An 18,649-nucleotide genomic window follows, 5' to 3' on the forward strand; every position below is an offset into this window, starting at 1 on the left:
AGTAGAAGCATTTAAGTCCCATCTTAAAACTCATTTGTATAATCTAGCCTTTAAATAGACCCCCCCTTTTTTAGACCAGTTGATCTGCCGTTTCTTTTCTTCTCTCCTCTTCTCCCCTGTCCCTTGCGAGGGGGAGTTGCATAGGTCCGGTGGCCATGGATGAAGTGCTGGCTGTCCAGAGCCGGGACCCCGGGTGGACCACTAGCCTGTGCATCGGTTGGGGACATCTCTGCGCTGCTGACCCGTCTCCGCTCGGGATGGTTTCCTGTTGGCCCCGCTGTGGACTGGACTCCCGCTGATGTGTTGGATCCACTGTGGACTGGACTTTCACAATGTTATGTCAGACCCACTCGACATCCGTTGCTTTCGGTCTCCCCTAGAGGGGGGGGGGGGGGGGGGGGGTTACCCACATATGCGGTCCTCTCCAAGGTTTCTCATAGTCATTCACCGACGTCCCACTGGGGTGAGTTTTTCCTTGCCCGTATGTGGGCTCTGTACCGAGGATGTCGTTGTGGCTTGTACAGCCCTTTGAGACACTTGTGATTTAGGGCTATATAAATAAACATTGATTGATTGATTGATTGATGACTGACACATGCCTTCTCTATCTGACCGACCACATCAAACATGAGGTGGACGCGGGCAAATACTGCGGCATGGTCATGCTGGACCTTCAGAAGGCCTTTGACATCGTTAACCACGCTATACTGTTGGATAAGCTCAGAGCAATCGGATTTGATAAAACCTCATCAAGCTGGATGCAATCTTACTTGGAGGGGAGAGAGCAGGTGGTAGAGGTGAACAGTACCGTGTGTCCCCCCCCCCCCCTCCTCTCGGTGAGCTGTGGAGTCCCCCAAGGCAGTATATTAGGGCCTTTAGGGCCTTTACTGTTCCTAATATACGTAAATGACATGTCATCAGCATGCGACTGTGAATTGTTCCTGTTTGCGGATGACTCGGCCCTGCTGGTATCCGGCAAGGACAAGTCACAGGTGGAAAAAATCCTCAGTGCTGAACTCCGTAGTATTTGCACCTGGCTCGCTGACAACAACCTATCCATACACTTGGGGAAAACGGAATCCATTCTATTTGGGTCCCACATCAACCTTAAGAAAGTCAGTGACTTCACTATAAAAGTGGGTGATATTGTTATCACCAGGAAAGATGAGGTCACCTACCTAGGTTCTATTCTAGAGGCTAATCTTTCCTGTGATAAAATGGCAACCATGGTAATCAAAAAGGTCAACCAACGAACGAGATTTCTCTACAGAATCTCCTCTCTAGTCAACAAAAGCACCATGAAGATTGTAGCGGGAACTTTCGTTCAACCCTTTTTCGATTACGCATGCACCTCCTGGTACCCTCAAATCTAGACATCAAACATCCCAGAACAAGCTAGTCAGGTTACTTCTAGACCTCCACCCCAGATCACACCTCATCCCTACCCACTTCTCCAAAGTGGGCTGGCTCAGGGTGGAGGACAGAGTTAAACAACTTGCACTGAGCCTAGTCTATAAAATCTGCTACACCTCCCTGATACCGAAGTACATGTCAAACTACTTCCTTAACGTAAATGCTAACCGCCATAACCACAACACCAGGGGGAGCTCCACTAACCACGTTAAACCCAGATTCCGATCTAACAAAGGTCTTAACTCATTCTCCTTCTATGCCACATCAATATGGAATGCACTCCCAACAGGTGTAAAAGAAAGGGCATCTCTATCCTCCTTCAAAACCGCACTAAAACAACACCTCCAGGCAACTTCAACCCTTGACTAACACCCTCCCCCCACCACATCCCACCTCCCCGGATTGTAAATAATCAAATGTACTGTATATACTTGTTCTTATGCTTTCTGAACTCACTATGTTCTCTGCTCGCTGTACATATCCTACCAAGTCAGACCTACACTGTTTCAATGTCCATTTATTTGATGATGCAATTGTTGATGACTGAAGTGCTGATATCAACCAAACCAAACCCCCCCGTCCGAAACCCCCCCCCCCCCCCCCCCTCCACATCCCACTCCCCGGATTGTAAATAATGTAAATAATTCATTGTATATACTCTGAGGATTAACTTGTGTGATGACTGTATTATGATGCTAGTATATATTTGTACCATGAATTGATTTACTTGGACCCCAACTTAAACAAGTTGAAAAACTTATTCGGGTGTTACCATTTAGTGGTCAATTGTACGGAATATGTACTGCACTGTGCAATCTATTAGTAAAAGTTTCAATCAATCAATGTTTGCATGCTAACAGTTTACAAGTGTCACGTACCAAGTTACATGACTCTGGGGTAAACGGTTGCAAAAAAAGTTAGCATGCTAATTTTAGTTTTGTGGTTGTGTTTTTTTAATGCTCCTCGTCTTTTACAACAGGGGTCCCCAACCTTTTTTGCACCACAGACCGGTTTAAGGAAGGCATTATTTTCAGGGACCGGCTTTCCACTTGTGCCAGATAAATACAGCAAAATTAAGTGCATGAAAAATATAACTCACTATAACGCTGAATTTGGGTTTCTTTGCAATGAGATATGTTCATTAATGTGCATTGTATCATGTCAAAAAGTTATAACAAATGGCAACTTCCTATGAGGAGTTTTATTGTACATCTATAAACAAGCTTATAGATGTGTCTAGGGCACAGGTGTCAAACTCAAGGCCCGCGGGCCAGATCTGGCCCTCCACGTCATTTTATGTGGCCTGCAAAAGCCTGGAAATAATGTGTCAATAAAACACCTTATATTTTCTTTCATTACTTTCTTATTTTCTTACTAAAGAAAGGTATTAGTTGTTTTTTTCTAGTTTGACAGGAAAAAAAAATAGAATAGAATAGAAAGTACTTTATTGATCCCCGGGGAAAATTCAGCACCACAGTTCGCTCACAATAAACAATAAACACTTAGGTATTTTTTTTTACATGTGAATAATATAAATAGTCTATTATACAGCATTATTCACATGTGAATAATATAAAGACAGTCTATTATACAGCAATATCCACATGTGAATAATATAAATAGTTATTATACAGCAATATTCACATGTAAATAATATAAATACAGTCTATTATACAGCATTATTCACATGTGAATAATATAAATACAGGCTATTATACAGCAATATTCACATGTGACTAATTTAAATACAGTCTATTATAAAACAATACTCACATGTGAATAATATAAATACAGTCTATTATACAGCAATATTCACATGTGAATAATATAAATACAGTCTATTATACAGTCAAAAAGGAACATATGCATTATACAGTCTGATGGCTGTCGGTGTCATAGTGTCAAATAGTGTCCAATGCAACAAATATATTATCTAACTTTGTTGGTCAAAATCCAAATAAATAATTAAATATCTGCTTAACTTATGATTTTAAAGCAAGTAATCCATCAAATTGTACACTATAAAAATGACCAATAGATTTTACTGTAAAATTCAGGGAGTTTTTTTTTTACAGCATATTACTGTAAATTGAAAAAAAACGACCAATGTTTGTTTTTTTACAGTAAAAGTCTGGCAACTTTTTTCTGTAAAAAAACCGTGGTAAAATCCGCAGATTTTTTTTTTACTCTTTACGTAAGAAATGTAAAAAAAAAAATGTAATTCATAGAGCAAATTCATTAATTATTTACTGTTACAAGCGGCCCTCTAATGGCAGCCATGACTGGTGTGGCCCTCAATGAAAACAAGTTTGACACCCCTGGGCTAGTGGGACAGACCAAAGTTAAGTCGGAGAAAATGCAGTCCTTTTATAAAATTATTTCATGTTTCTCTGCGGCCCGGTAACAAATGCGTCACGTAACGGTCCGGGGACCACTGCGCGTTTATTTATACAAATTATTTATATATCACATTTGTATTTGTATACTTATTAATATACGCATATGTATTAATATCATATTGATATATATAAGTTGATTTTACAAGACCACCGCACAAAGTAAAAAGTCCTTTGTCTTTGAAGAGCAGAGCGCGTTCCCGTCGCCTTCGTGGGTGCGCGCTTCTAGTTTTTTCCCCTCCTTAAGTGAGGCGCTTGTGACGTCACGGCGACAAGCGGCTGTCAGGCGTGAGCGGAGTTGACATTCAGGGCACGGAGCGCCACACTTCAAAGCCGCGCCACACACGCACACACCTCGCGGGGACAAAAAAAACAAAACACCCATGGCTTCGGCGAGCGTGGTGGGCCAGCACAGGCTGGACCCGGAGCCGCTCCTCCGGGTCTTCAAGCCGGCCGGCGGCAGGAAGAAAATCGCCCTGCCGCGGAAGTCTTCGTGGGAGAGAATCATGTCGAGGAGAGGCGCGGAGTGCGAGTCCGTCGCCCCGCAGGAACACACCGGGACTTGTCGTGAAGACGCGGCGGGGAGAAGCGCGGCGGGATGCCGGGGAGCGACGCCACGTAGCCCGGAGCGTGTCCGGCGCTCGCCCGCCAGGAGAGACGGCCACCCGGGATTCGTCATCACAGACTGTCCCACTGACCGCAATCACGGTCACGGCGAGACCTCCCTCCACGGTCCTGGCGTCGACGTGACGAGCACGCTACGCCAACGGGAATTCCTCCGGAGCAGGAGGGACTTAAGCAGCGTCTCCACCGCGGCGGCGGCCAAGCGGGACGGCCGCCGTCCTCCCCTGCAGCGGCTCACGCAGGGCAGGACCGGGGTGGTGAGGCTGGCTCGCACGGAGCCTCCCCGCCGAGAGGCGTGGGCCATCTTCCCGCAGGGGTCGGAGCACAAGCCGGGAGAGGGACACCGGTTCGAAGCCAAGGCTGTGACCCAGGACTGGTGCGATGCATGCAGCCGCCAGATCACCGCCCGGGCCCTGCAGTGTCAAAGTGAGTTGGACATTTTTGTTTGCGTGCAAGTTATTTGCGTGTTTCTTAGGATGTGGACATTTTGCTCCAGCAGGGGTGTCAAACGTACGGCCCGAGGGCCGGATCAGGCCCGCAAACAGGTTTTATCCGCCCCCCAGGATGAGTTTAAGTATAAAAATTAACCTTGAATTTTTGAATGAAATAAACTGCTGTTCTAAATGTGTCCACTAGATGTCGCAATAGCAATTCTTTGTATCTTTGTAAATGATGCTACATATGTAAAAACAAATAAACCACATGATGTTAGTGCACCAGTTGAGGAAAATGAGCAAACTAAATAACATCCTATGATTTGAATGAATTTGATATTATTTTTGTTATCTTCATAGATTGAAAATTAACACCAACGAGTTGACTGATGAACATTATCACATAATTTATGTAGAAAATATAAATAATGACAAATAAAGTATATATACTATTAACTGCAACAGTTAATTGTAAAGAACAAACAAACCCAACAACATTATGATTTGTACATTTTCAGATTGTGCTTGTTCTATTTTTAAACAAAGAAAACAACCTGAAGTTGTCTTTATTTTTAAGTTATCGTTCCGTGATTTTACCAGTCCGGCCCACTTGGGAGTAGATTTTTCTCCATGTGGCCCCCGATCTAAAATGAGTTTGACACCCCTGGAGTAGGACATTTTTGTTTGTTAAGTGATGGCTTGCAAGTTCTTTGCATGTGTTTCTTAGGATGTGGACATTTTGCTCCACAGCAGGGGTGTTAAACTTACGGCCCGAGGGCCGGATCAGGCCCGCAAACAGGTTTTATCCGGTCCCCGGGATGAGTTTGCTAAGTATAAAAATTTACCTGGAATTTTTGAATGAAAGAAACTGCTGTTCTAAATGTGTCCACTAGATGTCGCAATAGCAATTTTTTGTATCTTTGTAGATGATGCTACATATGTAAAAAAAATAAACCACATGATGTTAGTGCACCAGTTGAGGAAAATGAGCAAACTACATAAATAACATCCTGTAATTTGATTTTGATATTATTTTTGTTATCTTTATAGATTGAAAATTAACACCAATGAGTTGACTGATCATTTATTCAGAAAATATAAATAACGACAAATAAAGTATATATACTATTAACCGCAACAGTTAATTGTAAAAAAAACAAAAAAACAAACCCAACAATATTATGATTTGTACATTTTCAGAATGTGCTTGTTCTATTTTTAAACAAAGAAAACAATCTGAAGTTGTCTTTATTTTTAAGTTATTGTGCCGTGATTTTAGCAGTCCGGCCCACTTGGGAGTAGATTTTTCTCCATGTGGCCCCCGATCTAAAATGAGTTTGACACCCCTGGAGTAGGACATTTTTGTTTGTTAATTGATGGCTTGTGAGTTCTTTGCATGTGTTTCTTAGGATGTGGACATTTTGCTCCACAGCAGGGGTGTCAAACGTACGGCCCGAGGGCCGGATCAGGCCCGCAAACAGGTTTTATCCGGTCCCCGGGATGAGTTTGCTAAGTATAAAAATTTACCTGGAATTTTTGAATGAAATAAACTGCTGTCGTAAATGTGCCCACTAGATGTCGCAATAGCAATTATTTGTATCTTTGTAGAGGATGCTACATATGTAAAAAAATATAAACCACATGATGTTAGTGCACCAGTCGAGGAAAATGAACAAACTACATAAATAACATCCTGTAATTTGATTTTGATATTATTTATGTTATCTTGATAGATTGAAAATTAACACCAATTAGTCGACTGAACATGATCACATAATTTATTCAGAAAATATAAATAACGACAAATAAAGTATATGGTAAATGGTAAATGGGTCGTACTTGTATAGCGCTTTCTTACCTTTTTTAAGGAACTCAAAGTGCTTTGACACTATTTTCCACATTCACCCATTCACACACACACACACATTCACACACTGATATATTCTATTAACCGCAACAGTTAATTGTAAAAAACAAACAAACCCAACAACATTATGATTTGTACATTTTCAGAATGTGCTTGTTCTATTTTTAAACAAAGAAAACAATCTGAAGTTGTCTTTATTTTTAAGTTATCGTGCCGTGATTTTACCAGTCCGGCCCACTTGGGAGTAGATTTTTCTCCATGTGGGCCCGGGTCTAAAATGAGTTTGACACCCCTGGAGTAGGACATTTTTGCCTGGAAAGTGATGGCTTGCGAGTTATTTGCATGTGTTTCTTAGGATGTTGACATTTTAGACTTAGACATAGACTTCCTTTTATTGTCATTCAAATTTGAACTTTACAGTACAGATAAGAACGATTGATTGATTGAGACTTTTATTAGTAGGTTGCACAGTGAAGTACATATTCCGTACAATTGACCACTAAATGGTAACACCCGAATAAGTTTTTCAACTTGTTTAAGTCGGGGTCCACTTAAATTGATTCATGATACAGATATATACTATCATATATACTATCATCATAATACAGTCATCACACAAGATAATCACATTGAATTATTTACATTATTTACAATCAGGGGTGTGGAGGGGGGGGGGGGATATGGACATCAAGTAGTGGACAGAGAGAGAGAGAGAGAGAGAGAGAGAGAGAGAGAGAGAGAGAGAGAGAGAGAGAGAGAGAGAGAGAGAGAGAGAGAGAGAGAGAGAGAGAGAGAGAGAGAGAGAGAGAGAGAGAGAGAGAGAGATCAGAGGGCATAAGAAAAAGTATCTGCATTTGATTGTTTACATTTGATTATTAGCAATCCGGGGAGGGTGTTAGTTTAGGGTTGTAGCTGCCTGGAGGTGAACTTTTATTGCGGTTTTGAAGGAGGATAGAGATGCTCTTTCTTTTATACCTGTTGGGAGCGCATTCCACATTGATGTGGCATAGAAAGAGAATTTGTTAGTTCGGAATCTGGGTTTAACGTGGTTAGTGGAGCTCCCCCTGGTGTTGTGGTTATGGCGGTCATTTACGTTAAGGAAGTAGTTTGACATGTACTTCGGTATCAGGGAGGTGTAGCGGATTTTATAGACTAGGCTCAGTGCAAGTTGTTTAACTCTGTCCTCCACCTTGAGCCAGCCCACTTTAGAGAAGTGGGTAGGAGTGAGGTGGGATCTGGGGTGGAGGTCTAGAAGTAACCTGACTAGCTTGTTCTGAGATGTTTGGAGTTTAGATTTGAGGGTTTTGGAGGTGCTGGGGTACCAGGAGGTGCATGCGTAATCGAAAAAGGGTTGAACGAGAGTTCCCGCCAGAATCCTCAAGGTGCTTTCGTTGACCAGAGAGGAAATTCTGTAGAGAAATCTCGTTCGTTGGTTAACCTTTTTGATTACCTTGGTTGCCATTTTATTACAGGAAAGGTTAGCCTCTAGAATGGAACCTAGGTAGGTGACCTCATCTTTCCTGGTGATAACAATGTCACCTACTTTTATGGTGAAGTCATTGACTTTCTTAAGTTTGATGTGGGACCCAAACAGGATGGATTCTGTTTTACCCAAGTGGATGGATAGCTTGTTGTCAGCGAGCCAGGTGCAAGTTCTACAGAGCTCAGCACTGAGGATTTTCTCCACCTGTGACTTGTCCTTGCCGGATACCAGCAAGGCAGAGTCATCCGCAAACAAAAACAATTCACAGTCGCATGCCGATGACATGTCGTTTATGTATATTAGGAACAGTAAAGGTCCCAATATACTGCCTTGGGGGACTCCACAGCTCACCGAGAGGGGGGGGGGGGGGACACGGTGCCGTTCACCTCTACCACCTGCTCCCTCCCCTCCAAGTAAGATTGCATCCAGCTCCATGAGGTTTTGTTAAATCCGATTGCTCTGAGCTTATCCAACAGTATAGCGTGGTTAACGGTGTCAAAGGCCTTCTGAAGGTCCAGCATGACCATGCCGCAGTATTTGCCCGCGTCCACCTCCTGTTTGATGTGGTCGGTCAGATAGAGAAGGCATGTGTCAGTGGAGTGGTTAGTTCTGAAGCCGGATTGGAATTTGAACATGAGTTTATTAGTGGCAAGGTAACTATCGACCTGTTCATAAACTATTTTCTCCATTACTTTCGAAATGGAACTGAGAATAGAAACAGGTCGGTAGTTGCCAGGTTCCAATTTGCTTCCTTTTTTAAAGAGGGGAGTTACTCTTGCTATCTTAAAATCTTTTGGTACTTGGCCTTGTGTAATTGATAGGTTTATTATGTGCGTGATGATCGGGGCAATGATGGAGGCAGAGTCCCTGAGGAATCTGGAGGCAATATTATCAAGGCCGGTGGCCTTGTTAGGGTGGAGCGCGCTCAATTTTTTAAACACCTCATCAGCTGTGACCATTTCTAATTCGAAATCATCGTTGGATACTCCTAGCTTTCTGTAGAAGGCTTTAAAGGCCTACTGAAATGATTTTTAAAAATTTAAACGGGAATAGCAGATCCATTATATGTGTCATACTTGATCATTTCGCGATATTGCCATATTTTTGCTGAAAGGATTTAGTAGAGAAAATCAACGATAAAGTTCGCAACTTTTGCTCGCTGATAAAAAAAAGCCTTGCCTGTACCGGAAGTAGCGTGACGTCACAGGAGCTAGGATTCCTCACAATTCCCCGTTGTTTACAATGGAGCGAGAGAGATTCGGACCGAGAAAGTGAAGATTACCCCATTAATTTGAGCGAGGATGAAAGATTCGTTGATGAGGAACGTTACAGTGAATGACTTGAGAGGCAGCGATGGACGTATCTTTTTTCGCTCTGACCGTAACTTAGGTACAAGCTGGCTCATTGGATTCCACACACTCCTTTTTCTATTGTAGATCACAGATTTGTATTTTAAACCACCTCGGATACTATATCCTCTTGAAAATGAGAGTCGAGAACGCGAAATGGACATTCAGTGCCTTTTATCTCCACGACAATACATCGGCGAAATGCTTTAGCTACGAGCTAACGTGATAGCATCTTGCTTTAACTGCATATAGAAACAAAAGAAATAAACCCCTGATTGGAAGTATAGATAGAAAATCAACAATACTATTAAACCGTGGACATGTAAATACACGGTTAATGCTTTCCAGGCTGGCAAAGGTTAACAATGCTGTGCTAACGACGCCATTGAAGCTAACTTAGCAATCGGACTGCACAGAGCTATGCTAAAAACATTAGCTCTCCACCTACGCCAGCCAGCCCTCATTTGCTCATCAACACCCGTGCTCACCTGCGTTCCAGCGATCGGCAGAAGGACGAAGGACTTCACCCGATGCGTTTGGCGGCCCGGAGACGTAGGAAGTCAAGGTGAAGTCGGCGGCTAGCGCGGCTAGCGCGGCTAGCGCGGCTAGCGCGGCTAGCGCGGCTAGCGCGGCTAGCGCGGCTAGCGCGGCTAGCGCGGCTAGCGCTCCAACAAAGTCCTCCTGGTTGTGTTGCTGTAGTCCCCTGCTAATACACTGATCCCACCTACAACTGTTTTCTTTGCAGCCTTCGTTGTTCATTAAAAAAAATTGCAAAAGATGTCCAGAATACTGTGGAATTATGAAATGAAAACAGAGCTTTTTGTATAGGATTCTACGGGGTACCATAACTTCCGTTATTCGGACTTCGTCACGCGCATACGTCATCATACCGCGATGTTTCAGCCGGATATTTCCTGGGAATTTTAAAATGTCACTTTATAAGTTAACCCGGCCGTATTGGCATGTGTTGCAATGTTAAGATTTCATCATTGATATATAAACTATCAGACTGCGTGGTCGGTAGTAGTGGCTTTCAGTAGGCCTTTAATGTGTATTGAATGCAGTAAGGTATGTGAGATTGTTGAAATGTTGTTGAAATGTACACATCCAAGTACGAAATAAATAAATAATTGAATGTGTTCTACCCCAAAGCGACCAGAGTGGTGGGACAGCTTGTTGACAAGAGTTGCGGCTATGCTGGTGAAAAAGATGTTAAGTCTGCTAGCTACCTCCATTTTGTCTGTAATGAGGGAGTCACCCTCCTTGATGCTGATGTTGGTGAGTCTTGTTTTAAGTTTCTGGCTGCAACCAGGAAGCTGGTTGTTGAGAATTTTCCAGAGCTCACGTGGCTTATTTGTGTTTTCCTCTATTTTGTCAAAATTCCGTTGTATTAGCTCGTTGTAGTGCAGGTTAAAAGAGCAATAATGTGCAGATATAAATAAATAGATTACTGTACAGATAAATATATTGCACTTTTGCATATGCATCCACATTTATGGATGTATGTTATATTGTCTTTATATTCCAGCCAGTTAATCTGTTTTTGGGAGGGAATTGAGGGGATTATTATTGATGCGTTCAAGAGTCTTATGGCCTGAGGGAAGAAGCTGTTACAGAACCTGGAGGTTCTGCTACGGAGGCTGCCGAACCTCTTTCTAGAGTCCAGCAGTGAAAACAGTCCTTGGTGGGGGTGGGAGGAGTCTCTGCAGATTTTCTGAGCCCTGGTCAGGCAGCGGCTTTTTGCGATTTCCCGGATAGGAGGAAGAGGAGTCCTGATGATCTTTTCTGCCGTCATCACCACTTTCTCTCTGGAGAGACTTCCAGTCTGAGGCACTGCAGGTTCCAGTCCAGACAGAGATGCAGTTGGTCAGCAGGCTCTCTATAGTGCCTCTGTAGAATGTGGTGAGAATGGGGGGAGGGAGCTGTGCTCTTTTCATCCGACGCAAAAAGTGCATGCGCTGCTGAGCTCTTTTTACAAGAGCTCCGGTGTGTAGGGACCAGGTCATATTATCGGTTATCTGCACCCCCAGGAACTTGGTGCTGCTTACCATCTCCACTGCTGTGCCGTTGATGAAGAGTGGTGTGTGGCTGGACTGGTGCCTCCTGAAGTCGACGATGATCTCCTTGGTCTTGTCGACGTCCAGGACTAGGTTGTTGGTTCTGCACCAGTCAACCAGATGTTTCACCTCCTCCCTGTAGTCCATGTCGTTGTTGTTGTCACGGATGAGGCCCACTACTGTTGTGTCGTCCGCATACTTCACAATGTGGTTAGTAGTGGACCTGGCGCAGCAGTCATGGGTCATCAGTGTGAACAGCAGCGGAAACTGATGGCTTGCGAGTTATTTGCATGTGTTTTTTAGGATGTGGACATTTTGCTCCACATCCAACACGGACCCACTGGAAATCTCATTATCTCGTCCTTGCAGCTTGGCCTCCTTGTTGCCTCTCCGTGGATTTACAACCCTTGTTTGAGAAAGAGAGGGAAAATAGTGGTTTGGTTTGCTCATCTTGAGTAATGATGGATTGTTTTTGCATTCCAGACACAACAATGGAAAACGTGTGTTTTTAATAGCATTGTTGTTTCCACTGGTGTTTTTGGGTGGGTCCCGTGATGTTCATTATACTACAGAATTCTCCACTTTTTTGACCTCGGGGCCCAACTTTTCCACTACAGAGGAAAATACTAACACTAAATTAGTAATCCTACTCGTATTCAATAATTATATTTTTACAATTTGGTCAAAGGACAAAGATTATTCTTTATTTGATACATAAACAGCAGGCAGAAAAATAAGTTATAACCCAAAATACTGCGTAAGAATGGGCCCATAAATAACGGGCGAAAAATACATTTACATACAAACTGTTTTGCCACCCAAAAAAAAAATAATAATGAATATGTTTCTTAAATAAACTACCAATAAAATTGAAGTGCAAATAAAAATACAGCGTCACCACTTAATCATATTTTTGGCGCCTAAACTTCTTGATGACGCTAACTCCATACTTCTTCTGTTTATGTGAGATTGTCATTACAGTACTGCCTCAGGTGGTGGAAAAGTGTATTACAAGGAACATATTTTTTGGCAACCCTTAAGGATGCACTGGCGGCCCAACAATAGTTAAAAAAACACTGCTCTATAGCACTCTCACCTGCACTGCCTTGACTCAAGCTAATTGGGTCACCGTTATTATCGGCATTAGCAGAGACACATGGCGCTGTTTCCTTATAATGCATGCGATCAATGTGTGTGTTGATGGCTGAAAATAAGTTAAAGTATACATTTACATACAATTATGTTGTGCCCAAAGAAAATTAATCATGAATACGTTTTTTAAATAAACTGCCAATGAAATCAAATAAAAATACAGCGTCACCACTTAATCATAATTTTTGCGCTTGAACTTCTTGATGACTCTAACTCCATACTTCTTCTGTTTATGTGAGATCGTCATTACAGTACTGCCTCAGGTGGTGGAAAAGTGTATCACAACAGCTAAGAAACATGTTTTTTCGGCAACCCTCAAGGACACACTGGCGGCCCAACAATGGGCCCGGCCCTACGGTTAAGAAACACTGCTCTATATCACACCCACCTGCACTGCCTTGACTCAAGCTAATTGAGTCACCGTTATTATCAGCATTAGCAGAGACACATTTCGCTGTTTCCTTATAATGCATGTGATCGATGTGTGTGTTGATGGCTGAAAATAAGTTAAAGTACCAGTAAAATGGAAAAATAAATGCTCCTTATATGCTGAATTGTTTCATTTGATCCCTTAAAGCAGGGGTGTCAAACTCATTTTAGCTCAGGGGCCGCATTGAGGAAAATGTGTTCACACGAGGGCTGGACTATTAAAATCATGGCATTAAAACAAAAAAAATAAAGACAACTTCAGATTGTCTTATTTGTCTTACTTTGGCCAAAAACACATTCTGAAAATATAACAATAAAAATATAGAAAAAAATAAAGGCAGCGGTAAAGTTTAGATCCATGAAGAAAAGTAGAAAGTGAATGAATGTTTATAACTGAATACATTTACATATGCATAAAAATGTTTTATTTTATTTTATTTTATTTTTTAAAATAATTTAAGTAACGTTTATTTTCCAAAACACAATATACAATGTGAGATATAACAGGATAATGCATACATTTATCATTTGTTTTCAAAACGCTTACAAAAAGTGGGAGCCCAAAAATGTATCATGGGACCCCATTTTTAGGACTTGATGGGGTCCGTGGGACCCCATTTAGAAAATTCCTAGCGCCAACATTGATGCAGTATTGGTGCGTGCAAAACAACAGCAGGTGGCTGTGGCCTGCGGGCCGGTTCTAATACTAATCATATATCCTCCCGGGGGCCATAGATCATTCATTCGTGGGCCGAATCTGGCCCGCGGGCCTTGACTTTGACACTTAGCCCTTAAACCATATTCGTTTGAAGTGGGTTGAAAACTGTGGAAGGAGTAGTCGACAGAAAAAGAGGGTGAAAAAAGGGTTCTGAAAGACGGGAATTCTGGGAGTTCCTGGAATTTTTTTTAACTTGGAAAAATGATAGTTTGAATGTCCAGGATGAGTGGAATATGTTGAAGGTTCAATGGTTTGAATCGGTGGAAAAAGGTAGAAATTGTGGAAGTTTGAAAAATGGCCAATTAATTTTCCATCCATCCATTTTCTACCGCTTTTCCCTTTTGGGGTCGCGGGGGGAGCTGGAGCCTATCTCAGCTGCATTCGGCAATTCATTTTGAATGGGAAAAATGTTCCGGAAAACCTGGAATTCTGGAAACTCTGGGAATTTTTGGAATTTGTCAAGGGAAGGCCCGCGATTCTCGAACACGCTGAACAGTTTGAAGTTGGAACGGTTTGAATTGTATGAAAAATGTGTGTGACTGAGCTTAAAATGATGAGCGCGTTAGAGCAAGGCTTAAGTTCACACTGCAGGGTAGGACGTCAAATTTTGTGATGTTTAATGTGAACGCAGTCTGACCCGCGTGCAGGCATGACCTCATGACGTCACAGGTGTTTTCGGAAGTAAACATGGCTTAATTTCGAGTAGGTCTCAATACTGGCACATTTGTGGCAATTTCAAGGATTTTGTGCCTTCAAAGTCAACATTTTGTGAATGGAATTACTGCGAGTAGAAGATTAGGAAGAAAGAGGGCGAGCATTTTGGCTCTTGCAGTTTGTGGGGTATTTGGACACCTGCTCCGATGAGCGTGTGGGCGAGTAGTCGGAGACAGGAGTGGTGGAACATTGGCTTGAGTTCCTAAAACATTTCATTTTCACCCGTTAGCTGCTCATTTGTCAACTATTTATTTCGCAACCGTCTATTTTAGCGAAGAATTATGGCGCAGATCACTTTTTGATGACGTATTGGTCGTATGAGCGCGACACCATGGCTCAGACTGTAGTCGCATCGGATACATTTCTGATTTATATCCACATAGGATGGAAGCTTGGATCGGATTTGAAAAATTTGGAATTGCACCGTTCACGTTGACATGAAAAAATCAGACACAGGTCATATATGGGGAAAAAAATGGGAATTGACCCGCAGTGTGAACAAGGAGACACAAGTGTTGACGTCAAAAAATGATTCTCGAGCTCTGGAAACAATCGGGATTGAAGAAGCATTTGGAGTTTTTTTCGGCACAAAAATTAAGATGAAAATAAATACCGTATTTTCTGGACTATTGGCCGCTACTTTTTTCCCCACACTTTGGACTCCGCAGCTTAAAAAACAGTACAGCTAATACATGGATTTTTTTTTCCGCTAACGGCCATAATGTTTTAGATTTTACAAATTGTTTTTACCGACGGAGACACTGAAAAGGTGTGTTATTGTTTGTGCTATAGCGCCGTCTTTTGTACGACTTCGCTCACTGCAGGTGCTGAAAATGTACTTTCTGTTTCGTGCTTTGAACCGGAGGTATAACCGTCTATAGCGTTTCTGCTCAAAAGGATTTGTCATTCATCACTCCGAGCAACGTTTGTAAGTTTTACAATATAACTAAAACAATTTTTACTTACTAAAGCGTCCCATGGTTGATGTCTGTACGAGTGTTTTCATGCATATTTGTACGTGCTAGTGTAGTGAAATCAAGCTAGCCTCGTTAGCATTAGCGAATACGCTAACACTTTCACGAGTGTCTGTGTTAGTATTATTAACTTACAATGGCATTCTTTTTGTATTCTTTCAGTTTCACATATTCTTCAGTAAATTCCTCAAAACGTCACTCTGGAGTTATTGAGTCTGTTTAGCTGATTGGAAAGCTAGCTTGCGTAGCTAGTGGGTCCATGACAATGACTTCTGTTTTGTTCGATCAGCCATTTAACTGCCATGTTTCAGACACCGTTTGGAAACAATTAAGGTATGCAAATAAACATTTACACAATATTATATACTCGTATATATATGCGGCTTATATATTGAGTCTGTTTAGCTAATTAGAGAGATAGCTTTTGCAGCTAGTGGGTCCATGACGATGACTTCTGTTTTGTTTGATCAGCCGTTTTACTGCCGTGTTACAGACACCGTTTGGAAACAATTATGGTACGTAAATAAACATTTATAAGATATTTAGTGGTATATATCTGTGGCTGTGAACATATTTATTTATCCTACAATTTAGTGGGTGTGGCTTAAATACCGGTGCGCTCTATAGCCCGGAAAATACGGCAAATAGTTGTTTTAAACAGAATAAAACTTTAATAGCAATTTTATGAGCCCTTTGGAGGCCCCAGGCGACTGGCTGTGTTTGCCCAATCGTAAGTCCGGCCCTGAGAGGGACAGGAGTGGTGCAATGTAGGCCTGGCCAGCACTGCAGGGCTGTCTGATTTAATGTTCTATCAGCGAGAGGCCACCCAGTGAAGCGAGAGCAGCGATTATTGTCGGTCATGAGTTTCTTGGGAACAAATGAAAAAGTTCTCTTGATTTCTTTCATTTTAAACCCTGGCAGCATCTGACCCTGAAGGGTAAAAACTTGCACACTCAAATGTTTTCCCGACAGAACATCAGAGGTGAATGCACAGACATGAGCACCTCCAAGAAAACGTTCAGGCACATAAAAGTAGGCATCTCTCAGTATTTCTGTGGGTGCAAGTGAAACCAAAATAGAAACTGCACACATGCTCTGCTTTTAACTACACCCATGAAATAACATGGAGTCAAGACCAGGCAGTTTGTGCTATCCTTAACAATCATTTTGTTTTGTTGTATGTCTTCCCTCCTTCTGCCTGTATCCAATTTGCACCTCCTGCTCTGACATTTGGTGGTTTCCAGAAGCACTCAACTAAAAAGTCCTGCTGGGACTTTTAGTGTTGATGAAACCATATTTACAAACCCCGTTTCCATATGAGTTGGGAAATTGTGTTAGACGTAAATATAAGCGAAATACAATGATTTGCAAATCATTTTCAACCCATAATCAGTTGAAAAATGCTACAAAGACAACATATTTGATGTTCAAACTGATAAACATTTTTTTTTTTGCAAATAATCATTAACTTTAGAATTTGATGCCAGCAACACGTGACAAAGAAGTTGGGAAAGGTGGCAATAAATACTGATAAAGTTGAGGAATGCTCATCAAACACTTATTTGGAACATCCCACAGGTGAACAGGCAAATTGGGAACAGGTGGGTGCCATGATTGGGTATAAAAGTAGATTCCATGAAATGCTCAGTCATTCACAAACAAGGATGGGGCGGGTCACCACTTTGTCAACAAATGCGTGAGCAAATCGTTGAACAGTTTAAGAATAACCTTTCTCAACCAGCTATTGCAAGGAATTTAGGGATTTCACCATCTACGGTCCGTAATATCATCAAAGGGTTCAGAGAATCTGGAGAAATCACTGCACGTAAGCAGCTAAGCCCGTGACCTTTGATCCCTCAGGCTGTACTGCATCAACAAGCGACATCAGTGTGTAAAGGATATCACCACATGGGCTCAGGAACACTTCAGAAACCCACTGTCAGTAACTACAGTTGGTCGCTACATCTGTAAGTGCAAGTTAAAACTCTCCTATGCAAGGCGAAAACCATTTATCAACAACACCCAGAAACGCTGTCGGCTTTGCTGGGCCTGAGCTCATCTAAGATGGACTGATACAAAGTGGAAAAGTGTTCTGTGGTCTGACGAGTCCACATTTAAATTTGTTTTTGGAAACTGTGGACGTTGTGTCCTCCGGACCAAAGAGGAAAAGAACCATCCGGATTGTTATAGGCGCAAAGTTGAAAAGCCAGCATCTGTGATGGTATGGGGGTGTATTAGTGCCCAAAACATGGGTAACTTACACATCTGTGAAGGCACCATTAATGCTGAAAGGTACATACAGGTTTTGGAGCAACATATGTTGCCATCCAAGCAACGTTACCATGGACGCCCCTGCTTATTTCAGCAAGACAATGCCAAGCCACGTGTTACATCAATGTGGCTTCATAGTAAAAGAGTGCGGGTAGACTGGCGTAAAATGTGTGGCGCATTATAAAGCCTAAAATACCACAACGGAGACGCCCGGACTGTTGAACAACTTAAGCTGTACATCAAGCAAGAATGGGAAAGAATTCCACCTGAGAAGCTTAAAAAATGTGTCTCCTCAGTTCCCAAATGTTTACTGAGTGTTGTTATAAGGAAAGGCCATGTAACACAGTGGTGAACATGCCCTTTCCCAACTACTTTGGCACGTGTTGCAGCCATGAAATTCTAAGTTATAAATAAATAAATAAATAAGTTAATTAAATTAATTAAATAAATAAGTTAATTATTATTTGCAAAAAAAAATAAAGTTTATGAGTTTGAACATCAAACATCTTGTCTTTGTAGTGCATTCAATTGAATATGGGTTGAAAAGGATTTGCAAATCATTGTATACCGTTTATATTTACATATAACACAATTTCCCAACTCATATGGAAACGGGGTTTGTAGTATATGCTCTTGTGTTTCTTCAGTAGTTCCTCTCTCAGGGGCAGAAGTCCAATTTCTATGGACATGCTATGTGTCATGTACACGTACTTTAGAGGAGTCAGTGTACAGTTTGGAAAGCAATATAGATCGACTGCACACAAGGGT

At 42.0% G+C, this 18,649-nt stretch overlaps 1 protein-coding gene across 1 annotated transcript in view; it reads left to right on the plus strand.

Annotated features, from left to right (window-relative positions):
* The first annotated feature begins 4,096 nt into the window (after positions 1 to 4,096).
* Positions 4,097 to 18,649, plus strand: part of rassf5 (Ras association domain family member 5) — a 114,496-nt gene continuing 99,943 nt past the window's right edge. The window contains exon 1 of the mRNA XM_062054905.1: positions 4,097 to 4,859. Within this exon, the coding sequence (XP_061910889.1) occupies positions 4,193 to 4,859 (667 nt within the window). The 5' untranslated portion in view covers positions 4,097 to 4,192. The remainder of the gene's footprint in view (positions 4,860 to 18,649) is intronic.

This window comes from Entelurus aequoreus, linkage group LG01 (assembly GCF_033978785.1).
Source record: "Entelurus aequoreus isolate RoL-2023_Sb linkage group LG01, RoL_Eaeq_v1.1, whole genome shotgun sequence".
Taxonomy (NCBI): domain Eukaryota; kingdom Metazoa; phylum Chordata; class Actinopteri; order Syngnathiformes; family Syngnathidae; genus Entelurus; species Entelurus aequoreus.